The sequence below is a fragment of the Trematomus bernacchii genome, unplaced genomic scaffold (genome assembly GCF_902827165.1).
Source record: "Trematomus bernacchii unplaced genomic scaffold, fTreBer1.1, whole genome shotgun sequence".
NCBI lineage: Eukaryota > Metazoa > Chordata > Actinopteri > Perciformes > Nototheniidae > Trematomus > Trematomus bernacchii.
The window spans coordinates 14,329,953-14,342,455 of NW_022987828.1; the positions used below are offsets into that span (position 1 = coordinate 14,329,953).

The 12,503-nt window shown below is 41.9% G+C and overlaps 1 protein-coding gene across 1 annotated transcript in view; it reads left to right on the forward strand.

Annotated features, from left to right (window-relative positions):
- The window catches only part of sdccag8 (SHH signaling and ciliogenesis regulator sdccag8), a 50,271-nt gene that overhangs the window by 24,263 nt on the left and 13,505 nt on the right, over window positions 1–12,503 (forward strand). The window contains exons 14-16 of the mRNA XM_034152346.1: window positions 1,522–1,649; window positions 6,389–6,497; window positions 8,238–8,369. Of these exons, the coding sequence (XP_034008237.1) occupies window positions 1,522–1,649; window positions 6,389–6,497; window positions 8,238–8,369 (369 nt within the window). The remainder of the gene's footprint in view (window positions 1–1,521; window positions 1,650–6,388; window positions 6,498–8,237; window positions 8,370–12,503) is intronic.

The following is a 12,503-nucleotide window of genomic DNA, read 5'->3' on the forward strand; positions in this document are numbered from 1 at the left end:
GAACAGACAGACGCGGTCACTTTAGAGATGCAGGCCAAGCGCTGTAGGGGAGAAAAGTTTTCACTTAAACTGGAGAATTCTCTCTTCATTAGCGCCTTTGGACTTCAGGAAGAGTTCTGTTTATTTGTTCGTTTTTTTTCCTGTCTTTGTAATTTTTTTTCTTTGTCTGTTCCTCTGTTGTTTGGGTACACTTAGCCGAGTTAGAAAGTTTGGTGCAAACTGGAGTGAAATGCAGGGATGAACACCTCAATTTGCCTCTTACCTGCACAATTTAGATATTGAGACGAAGAAACGTGGAGATCAAAGCGATTTGATTGGCACCAAATGTGTTGAAATGTGTTGACCTCTTCAGAACTACAGACTCCGATTGATGGATTGATGTTATTTTGCGTAGTGTTTGCATTTCTTTGGCAATTAATATGGCTCGAAACTGAATGATTTGGATGCAAGTTCTATGTCAATCAGCTTAAATCACAGAGCAGAACAATCTTTTTTCAACACTACAAAAGAGTCTGTACTCGACTGTATCTTTGTGTGTGTCTGTGTGTGTGTGTGTGTGTGTGTGTCGGTGTGTAAGTGCATGTGTTTTGTAGACAGCTGCAGTATCACTCAGGGGTCTTAAAGCCGACAGTGGCCTGACACTTTTACCCTTCTACCCCCCGAGTGTTTCCTGTCATTTTCCTCTCCGTCCTTTATTTCATCCTCTTGTTTTTACAGTGTGTGCTCTCGTCCTGCTTTCTCTCTCACCTCTGTGTTTACCTATCAGTCTTTCTCTTTTCACGTTATTGATATCCTTCACAATCAAGTATGGTGGAATTTAGTAGGAATGCTGTGATCAATCTGCTAATCCTAAGCGATATATTTTGAATATTTTGAGAGGTTGCTGACTTTGCCTGATTCATTGTTTTAATCCTTGAACAAATGAAAGGCCTTAATTTGATCATTCGGAAATAACTCATGATGATGTTGGGTGTTTCACATCACTGTCTTGCTTAGTTTGCACATGTCATTTTGAGAGCAATTATAAAATGTACTGCTTTCAGCACTGCAATTTTGTTTGTGTAGTTAATCACTTTTGATTAAAACAATTCAACATTTTAGTCATAGGGCAGTTGAAAACAAACCAAACTCAAAACACCTCAAATGTACATGTTCTCCACCACAAGCAGGAGATGAGTTATCAATCATCTTAAGCAAAAGAACATCATTTAGTATCTCTGTTTGGTCTAACTGGTTTTACACACACTGTAGGTGTAAGTTATGTGATGAAATTGTACATATAAAAAAACATGCTTTTTTCTAACCTGTGCATTTTTATCTGAGGTGCTATTAAAAAACAATTTTAGGGGCGTTTTTTCTTTATCTGTTGCAAGGGTCTAAGAACAGAGGGTGTTACATGCTGTAAAGCCGCCTGAGGCAAATGTATATAAATAATATGATTCATTGTTTGAGGATTTTTTTATTATTTTATAAAAGTTTGGGTTTAAATGTTTCTTTAACACCCTGTTTCTTTTCCCCCAGGCAGCACAGAGAGAGTGCAGAGCGGGCTCATGAAGAGGAACTGGCGTCTACAACTCTTAAAGCGCGGGACAGAGAGAGAGAGCTGTCTGCGCTGCTGGAGCAAACGGAGGCGGAACACCAGCAGAGAGGTCAGTGCTTCCACTTAGACTGCTTCACACCTCTGTGAATGTTTTTAAATATAGTTAAGTGTCTTGTTGACTATCAGCTCTTCAAAAAACCTGCCTTTCTTTTCCCCCAAATATTGTTCTTATTAAAGGATCAATCAATTCAGTTTAGAGTCAGGTGCATTAGCTGTTCATGGATGTCCACTATAATCTGTTGCATCATGTTTTGAATGTGTCACAGTTCAAATGTTCCCTTGAACTGTTAAGGCCAGTCCGTTCTAAGTGGCCTTATTTTGCTCATTTTCAGGTTCATATCAGTATTTAGTGTCTCTCCTGTGACTTGTTTCCATGCTTTAATGTTCAAAAAGCTCTTTATTTCTCTCATACTGCCTGTGCTGCAGCACCTCTTTTCACCCTCTGTCTGAAACCAGAGCCCAGTCTGCTCTGATTGGTTAGCTGGCCGGCTCTGTTCTGATTGGTGAACCGCTTAGAGTTGTCCCGCCGCTCAGCCTATCACGTACAATGTGTTGGAGCTAGCCAATAGAAGGGTGATTGTTACCTAGTGATGTCAATATATGACAGGGGCGGACTGGGACTAAAAATCAGCCCGGGCATCTCGACCGGCCCACTTCGGTACCACTAGTAAATTGTCAACGGGGGGGTGGGGGCCCACTTCGGTACCGGCCCATCGGGATTCGTCCCGATGGCCAGTCCGCCACTGCTATATGACAAAACTACAATCGAGATGTTTCAGGCAGGGGGGGTGTTAGTGGGAGAGAAACTCCCTCTGTAGGGAACTTTGGGATTTTATCCTTTGCAGACAGTTTACATGCACAACAACCTACAACACACTACACGAAAGAGAAAACCCCAAAAAGCATAAAATGACCCCTATAATAATTATTTTGCCAACCTTAAGTTTCATTTTAAATTAGAAGGGCAATCGGATCGGCTCAGAATGTTAATTTTATCCTTGGCCCACGCTAAAACCTTTTACCAAGTCGGGCCATTAGTTTCTCCATCATCCTGCTGAAAGCCATGCAAGCCAACCGACAAACTGAACCGAAAATATTACCTTCCTGTGTCTGCTATGCTTTGGCATTCAAGCTAGAATGGCAGGAGATCAGGTCTGGCTGCTGTATTGGATCAGGCAGACGTTGGTGGTCCGACTCCCCAAAGAGCTGCATTAAATGTTTTTCAGTAACCAGGCCACACACACACACACACACACACACACCCGCACCCGCACACGCACACACACACACACACACACACACACACACACACACACACACACACACACACACACACACACACACACACACACACACACACACACACACACACACACACACGAGAACAACTCCACACAGCCGCACAGGCGCAAAATATAAACTCTCCTCTTTCAGTGCGGTAAACATGCATATTAGTTGTTTTGTGGTGTGTGTGTGAGGGGGGGGGGGGCAGAACAAAGCAGAACTAAATATGATGGAGCACACTGTGTCTGTACAGTCAGAACTGCAAGGAGCAGAACAGCAGAGTTAATCAGGGTCGGATACAGACCGGGTTCAGCCTCTTCCTCAAGGACACTTCAGCAGGGAGGGTCTTTGCTGGAAAAGGGTCTTGAACCTGCGTCTTCCAGTTAAAGGATGCTTTTCTCTTTTACTGTGCCCCCCCTGCTCCCAGCTGCACAACGTGTCCGGAGTGGGAGGGGACGGACAGGAAGTGAAGTGACCTCAAAAGAGCAAATCAGAAGCCGTAAGAGGAGACGAGAGAGCAGCAGAGGTGATGGGAGCAGCGCAGAGAGACCCAGCGCTCCCTGTCTGTCTGCCTGCTGCTGCTCGCACATCTGTTGCACCATCTGGATCCCCCCCCCCCTCAAACCCACCACCCACCCTCAACCCCTCCCTCCCCTGCCCCTATCTTTTTATTTACCTGTGGTTCCCTTCAACAACCAAGGGAGCCTGCTGGTACGCAGAACAAAGATGGAGGGTACAGAGGGAGGAATAGATGGAGGGAGGGGGGGGGTAAACAAAGGGTTTGTTTCTGGCGCATGTCGGCAGCACACATGTTGTCTAAAGAGAGCTGACATCAGAGCACAGCAGGAAACTGTGGACGGGGAGGGGATGGAGGGGTGGACGTCCTTTTAGTCGCTCGCATCACTTCCTCTCCCCGTGCTGCCCAACAGACGAGCTGGATAATTAGCTTTCCCGCTCTCCAAATCCCGCCTCTCTGTCCGTCCGTTTGTCCTTCCATGCATCCGTCCCCCCCCCCCCCCCTTTCTCTTCTTCTTCACTCCTTCCCACCTTTTTTCTGTGTCTTTTTTTCATAAATGTGTACAGAGCAGCCTCTAGATGATATCAGATATTTGTTTCTCTCTCTCCCTCCCTACATGCCACGCTTCTTCTCTCCATCCCTCCCCCCCTCCCTAATTTCTTTCTCTGTTTGTTTCCAGTGCCAGTTCTGCTGTGTTTCTGTGTCCCAGGGTTCTTTTTGGCCTACGCATGGACAGACGCATTCAAAGCCTGTTCAGCTAATTAGCATTCTTCATGCAACTTTTCCAGCACTGACCAAACTTTGTTGAGTGTACTGTACGTGTGTGTGTGTCTCCGAGTTTGAGTCGTTTAGTTTCACGCTCTGCGGCGTCCAATTTCTGCCCTGCATGCATCTTCTGTGGCAGGCATCTGGGGACAGACGCTGGGAAAGGTCAGCGGGGTTACCTCACATGTGCAGTTAATAATATAACGTGAAACATCAGAAGAAATCGGCCTCTCCTAGTCGTAATTTCTCCCTTTTATAATACTGTTTTTAATAGCATTTATGTTGCACATCGAGCATGAAAAAGAATGACGTTTAGTGTAGAGTCAAATTTCAGCCTTCAGGTATAACGTAAGTATCAAAACGTAGGAATTTCTCATCATGGCTATTCCACTACTTTTTTCCCCCGCTTCCTTTTCCTTACCCCCACCCTGATTATTTTCTGCTGTATGCAAAAAAGCAACTCTTCACAAGTGTGAGCTACTTTTCAAAGACTATGAGTCCTTGGTGTTTTTGGTTTGGGTTGACTGTAACAGAATGCAGGAGCAGGTGGATCATTCCCTCAATCCAAACGGCAGCCATTGTTATTTTTAAAAGAGCAGACATATGTTGGAGAGCTGAACGTGGATCATTTCAAAGGAATGATGAAAGCCCAGTGTTGGATTGTTCAGAAAGAGGCCCCCATGAGCGGATGAGGACGTGGCAGGAAGGGTGGAAAGGAGAAAGAAAGCGCTTTCAAACAACAATCCCCCTCTCTTTCTCCATCTCATTTTACCCTTCTCACTAAACTCTTTATTTTCCCATCCTCTGTTCTCTGTGTTTGTGCTCTGTACGTCCCCGCCTGTTGTTTTGATTTTAATGTGAATGTCGACCAAAGCATTTTTGGGAATACATTCAAAGAGACATATGTATCTCACTTTTGCTGCAGTGTTTGTTACACTATATTTAATTGTGCAGTTTAGTCCGTAGTGTCGATGTTCTCCTCTGGCTGTTTGCTCAGTCTGTTAATGGAAATGTATTGTTGGTGATAATTAACTATCCTTTGAGTTATGTTTTTACTAACTTTTATTATTATACAGTACATCAGGTAGTTGTATTGAATCATACTAGCATTACTGATTAGATCCACAATGTATTTTTCTTCTTTATAAATTGTAACTTCAGTTACTCCAGGGAGAATGTCCCTGTAATTGGTAATTGTAAGTCGCTTTGGATAAAAGCGTCAGCTAAATGAAATGTAATGTAACTTAAAGGGGACCTATCATGCAAAATGCACTTTTGTACGTCTTTTATACATGAATATGTGTCCCCGGTGTTCCAGGGAACTCACCAAGTGTCAGAAAACACAACCCTCTCTATTTCCTCCATACCCAAATCTCTAAAAAAGGGGCTGCAACGGATCTGATAAAAACTGATCCAGATTTTAACACTGTCCTGACGTCAGGACGGTGGCGCTACGGCTATTGGGCCAACTCCACCAATCAGGAGGAGACAGCCACGGCCATTGCCGTTCGAAAGCCCTGGAGACGCTGTAGTACATATGCCAGGCCTCTAGATGGTGCTGTTCTCACAGAATCAGCCCTTGCAAAAACAGAGCTAAAAAATGTCAAATAGAGCAAAATGAGGCATGGCTAAAATGCATGATCTGTTTGGTATTTTGAAAAAAAAAAAGTATAAATATGCCTTATATAGGTATGGTCCTACACTATATTATTCAAATATAGCATGATAGGTCCACTTTAAATGAAAATAAATAAATTCTAAGGAAATTCAATTTCGTATTCTATCCATTTTTTATTCTGACGTACGTTTAACCGCAGCTTGAGCTTGTTGTTCACTAAGCTTGTTTGATCTGTGAATTTGAAAGAAAGAAGCTTTTTGACGTTTTTTTAAATAGTTTTTTCTATAAAATACGCATATAATTTTAAAGCATTATTTAATTGTGTCTGTTTTTTTAGTGTGTTCACTTTGTATTCAATGCACAGCATCAGAAAACCTTGCATTGACTCAAAATGTGTCTCATGTACAGTACAGTAGTCAGGTAATATTCATTTGTTCCTGTCGATTTTTTATTGAGCGTGTGGACTGTAAAGTAAAGGTGTGTAAATGAAGTGATGCGTTGCATGAATCAGTGTCTGTGCGGACAGGATCTCTGACAGCTCCTCAAAGTCACCCACTATAGTTGACCTCACAATAACCAACAACTTTCCCATGATCCATTGCAGTTGGAGAACTGGATGGGCTGCTGAGTTCCCAGAATTCCCTGATCAGGAAGCTGAAGGACGAGTGCTGCTCGCTGGGAGTCAAACTGGAAGAGCTGACAGAAAACAGCCGGTCAGTATTTTGTCTTTCGGGCCATTTCCTCTTTGTTTGAACATCCATTTACTCACTTTTAGTTTTAGTCAAATGTATAAGCAACATTTCATTTGAAAGTTTCTAAAAGGACTTGAGCTTTGTTATATATTATATTGTTGTGTCTGTCATTTATATCACTTTTAAACAACAGTCCATTGACTTTTAATCAAGTTTTAAGACACATTTTCTGATTTTTTGTTACTACATACATACATATTTTGACCTATTCGAATATCTTATCATGGGACGTCTGGTTCTCAAGTAAAAGGCTGAGCAAACGTTATCTTGAAATTGAATCTGCTTTATTCAGATGTTACTGATCCGTTCGGTTAGTTTTGAAGAGGAGGAGACCTGCAGATAATTCAGCTGCCACTGTAACAATTAAGAAATACTAACCTGTGGAAGCTGAATGATTGTAATGTGTGTAATGAGACAACATCTCCCATGATCCCACGCTACTTCACAGGGTAATCAAAATCTGCGTTTGGTCATTGTTTTGATTAAGCCTGTATTTTCCCGTTAATTATTCACCCGCTCTGCTGTTTATCCCTCGTTTCTGTTGGACATCCATGTCATTATTTCATGAGGCATCATCTATCCAGGCTGTTTGGACAGAGCATGTCAACATGTTACACACTGCTCTGCAGTCTGACCTGTTTTCTTGTTAACCTGATGCTACAGTAGTCACAGCAGGCCTGCACAGCTCTCCATCTGGGCTGCCTGTGTGTGTGTCCGTGTACTCGGGTGTGTGTCTGTGTGTGTGTGAGAGTGACCCTGGGCCCAGTGTCCTGTCAGCTGTTGGAGCTGTGCTGCACATTAGTCACATGACAGCTCCCAATCTGGCCCTGCCAGACCGCACTGTCCTGAGAACCCTGTGTATTTGTTATGAGTGGACATCAATACTAAATACACGAACAAGCACACAGTAATAACTGCCACCTTGAATGTGTTTTTTACGATAGGAACTTGCATACATGCTGACACACTGGCATGAAGGCTCATAGCCTACATCTGCTGTATGTGTGTGTTCTGTAGTTTAGCAGCAGTGTGGTGTTGGTGTGTTTTGTGCTTCAGGCTGTTTGAGCTCCTGGAGTCCAAGCCCAGTGTAGCGGTTAAAGTCCTGCTGGACGGCCCCACTCGGGCTAAGAGAGGTTACAACAAGAGACAGCAAGAGGAGGAAACTACTGACAAATGGTGTTCAGTTGTTAGTCTGACTCTGAGCAGTTATCAGATCATGCTCCTGTGTTTGATGAATGGTAGACTGAAGGTATCCGTTTGTAACTAGTGACCATGAACGTAAGCACTGTTAATTCTCGTGAGGCGGCACCCTGCATGCCGGCATGGCTTTTGCGACCGGAAATTCGTACAACGCAGGTACTGGTAGTGCTGAAACCAGTTTATGAGTATTTGAAGGAGTTTTACAAACAAATCAGTAAAGACTCCAAACGAAAAACAACAGGCAGCTGAGAAACCAACTTGAATTTGTCAGATAGCTTTGCAGAACTGTTGTATTGGGCCGCGAAAGTGTAATTGGGAAAATAAATTGTGTTAAGAACAAGTAACTACAGATCTTAAGATTTTAAAGATCTGAGGAGACAAGGGACTAACCTGTTTAGACTTATCTTGGCTGATTGTTTTGTTATTTATTATTATATCTATTATATTGCATTTACATAATTTCTCTATATTATGTCTTGATGTTTGTCTTTGTGTGTGCAGAGGGGATCTGGAGCAGCTGGCCCTGGAGAAGCAACACCTCGAGGAGTCCGTAAAGAGTCTGAGAGCTCGCTGCGCTGATATGGAGGATCAGTGTGTGCAGCACGGCCGCATGCACCAGCGCATGAAGCACAGGTACGCCAACACACACACACATACACACCCTTTATTCATCCTATATCTTCATCTGATTTCATAAGGGGTAATGTTTTCTTTTTTAGGTAATGGTTTTGTTGTTTAATTTTAATTAAACAACTAATTTGTAGAACTATGAAAAGTTATGTTTTAAAATGAGTTATTTTTTCAACCCAAAAACCACTGCAGTTGCAGTATTTCAAAAAAGAAGAAATAATTGAAGCTTTCTTCACAATCTGTCCATCATGTGCACATCTAATGTTTAATCCTTATAGAAATAGTTTTGTCACAGTGGTTTTTGTGTCATCAGCAGTTTTCTCTCCTGCTGTCTGTGCAGAGGCAACATGTTCCAGTTAATCAGAAGGCAGATCAAACTGTCTCTGATCAAAAATCTACTTTTTTTATACAATTTGCTGAAAATAAATAATATAGTCTAGTTATAGACTCACATGAATGTCTTCTGATGGTCCGCAGAAAACAGTTACGGCATTCACGTTTCCCACAAGTCATCTGATCAACAAGTATACGAAAAAAGGCGGATATTAGTTACTTGTATATCGGATTAATCATTGATTTCTGCAATAATTCAGGTGACTGGGACATCAAAAAGACTACCTGATTGGGTTGTGAACTGCAAACTGATTTGGAGTCAAAGTGAATTAAAGCTCATGTAGTCTTTGTAGCTCGATCTACAGTATCATCACAGCTGAGTTTGTCCTTTTTTTAAACTTGATAATGAGCAGTGTGACTACACTCCTTAATCACTCATTCACTAAAGTTGTGATGGGCTTTTTGCACTAGTTCCTGCTATTTTCTGATATTGTTTAGCACTTTGAGGACAATCTATCAATGGTTACACCTTTTTGTAAAAAGTATTCGGTTTGATGCCCTGATTAAAGCAAAAATACAATATTCCTAATTACTGGTATATGGCTAATGAGAATATTCCTCCGTAACAAACCCAATGCGTGGTGTCCTGCGGCTAGGCCGTTTAAATTATGTAAAAGTACCTCCTATTTGACATGCATTCATGATGCTGTGGCGTAACCTCGTTTTCACTGTTCGGCAAGTTTTGCAAGACCGTATTTATCGGGCTATTCTTCTTGAATGGTTGTTCACAAGAATGAACCTCGATGCAAGAGGCTGTGTGCTGCGATCTAAAGTAAAAACCCCAATGAGACACATATTCTAAAAGCGCTGTCCGTCCAACAACTCCTCCTAAAACACAAAAATACTGGAGTCTTCTCATGTCGTAGTTGGAAAAAAGCTACATTCGGAGTAAGTTCTTATTTTGATTATTGATATGATTATACTGTTTACACAACTCTGATCTAATCCTGAAGATTACAATAGTATTAATGGTTTATTGGTCTGCATGTAAGCATGGTCAGTTACAAAAGGCAAAAAGTAAATATCAGGCTTTTCGTAGGATATAGGGAGAGATTCCGGAGATATTTACTTTGAGCTATAAGTGGCTCCATCTTTGGCTTATGCTACAGTTTCTGTACGTGTGTGTGATGCGGGGGTCTCTTCCCCTCTAAGTGTGGAGCCCAGTTGGTGTGTGTCTCCACAGGGCGCCTGGCATTCAGCCTGGCTCTCCCATTGTAGGCGAGTGTGTGTGGGTGTTGTTGCCCCACTCTGCAGGATCTCTACCCCAGAGCTCCGCCACCACCCAACTCCACCTTTCTTCTTACACACACACTCACCCTTTTCCTCCTGCTCCATCCCTGACACTACATATTGTCTACCACCCACCGGTGTTAACCTGTCGACAGTGAGACGCTGCCAAAAAACAAAGTTTACCGAGTCACAGCTGTCTCCTGCCCGTGTGCGACTCTTTTTGTGTGTTTCATAGATAGAAAAACAATCTAAGTTGTCAAGAAGTGTGAAGTATGAATATTCTGTATGTTTCCGCGCATATGTTGTGGTGGTATTTTAATGTGTGTGTGTGTATGGGTTGCTATTGCATGTTCTCAGGAGGTTTAGCAGAGTAGGAATCTGGCTGCCAAAAGTGGATTGGCTGGGAAGTTGGCACCTAACTTCTCCCTTCTCCCAACTGAACCACGATAATCACTCTTGGCATTTATTGAGTTTTATTTTCTGCTTTGACACTCACTTGGTTGATGAATCCTCCTGATATTTAGAACTCTCTAGAGTTCAGCTCTACATGAGGTCACTTTTTGCAGTGACTGAAAAGCCGCTTGACCACAATTTCTGTTGTATGTTTTGGGAATGTAGTTATTAGATTTGAGCCGTAATTAGATGTATTTTTGCAGTTTTTATATATTTTATTGTATAGGGAAGAGACAGGAAGGAGTTATGACTCACGTTTACGATGATCCACACCGCAGCTGGTACTCAGTAAGTGATTGTATTTATGGTACTGATCGTACTCCGGGGGCAAAACTTGAAAACATGCCACAAATATATTCTTGACACATCGCTTTTAGCTTAAACAAAAAAACAGATCCACAGTATTTATCAGGGCTTGATGGGAGTCATATCTTGCAATGATGTCTGAATTAAGCCGTGGAGGCAGGGATTCACTCTGTGTGCATGCAGTTGTACTTCAGTCCCTCTACATGGTGCTGATGTCAAACTGAATAGCATACATGTACTTGTTATCTTCAGTATGTCTCGTCCATACATCGATATACCATCGTGGGTCCCTGCAGGCCCCGAGCGTTCGGTGGCGCCCCGCCGCGCCGCTCGGGGGTTAAGGTGTACGTGTTAACAAGCTGGTGCAAGTGGGTTCAATATCCAGCGCCCCGCCCTCCTCACAGCCCCTCCATCGGCCTGCAATCTGTGCTGCGAAGAGCGGCAACAGCGCAACACGCACAAAACATTTGGAAAATCAGCTTGATTTATTTTTACATGGGCAAGCTGATTGCCAAACTACACAGGGGTTTTAGCACACAATGTTTTGCTGCACCACTTAATTATTTATTTTGGGATGTCGGATGGTGTTGTTTTTGTTTTTTTGCCCGGAAATAGAGCGGAGGGTGGAGGGATGGAGTTAGGGAAGATCTGAAGCCAGTTACTGTTAATGATTCATTTTGATATCATGCTTTTTTATATAAGAAATCATATTATTAAATGTTACATTTTAATTTGACATGAAACTTGGAAGGTTTTCCAGCCCAGTTTTTTATTTCAGTTCTTCAAGTCATCTTCAGATTCTGTATTTGATCTGTGAAATTGTACTTAGTTATAATGCAAATTTCTTGTGCTTCTTTCAAGCATATCCAAAGAAAAATAATTATGGCTGATTTAAAATATTTCATCGCGATTCATCAAATGATAATCCATAGTTGATTGTAAATCTCACACATTTGTATCAATACAAAATGATACATAAAAGGAGATTTTTCAACTATTTTATAACCTTATCAACATGGAATTGGACAAATATGCTTGCTTTGTGAAAATATATGTTTATTTATTATTGGACATTTCTCAAAAACAGGTCAAAAATATTATTAGGGAGCTTCATAGCACAGCATCAAAATGTAATTAACACTTTTTTTTCACGTACATTTTTACAGACCTAAAAATATATCATCTCTTTCACCTTGATTCTCAGTGAGGTCAGAATTAGTTCGTTAAAACGAATCGAATACATTTCATCATTCCCATCAACTAAATCACAGATTCAAAATGTTGGCCGATGGATGCGTGTGTTATTAAAGTCATTAAAGCTTGAGATCTAAATCATAGCGTACAAGATCTGTTACAAAATGATGATTTGACTGAGCATTTTCACAGGGGTAAATTGGAAATCACAAAAGCAAAAGGTCACGTACCAATCAATGGACATGTCAGATCTTGCTAAGAACTGTGAAAATCAGCCTAATGGTTTAATCATGAAATATTTCAGTTTTACAGCTCTGAAAATATTTCCGACTTTTGCAGCTTTTTAAACTTTCTCTCCTCTCCTCACCTCGCCCTCTTCTCTCCTTTCACTTCCTTTTCCTCTTCTCTTACTCTCCAACTTTCCTCCTCTCCTCCTTCTCCTCCTCCCCTCCGCTTTCTCCACGAAACACCACGCAACCTTTTCTCACCCCACAGCTGCTCGCAGGCTGTTTCACCAATTATCACTATGCATGTACACACTGAGGTCACATACACACACTC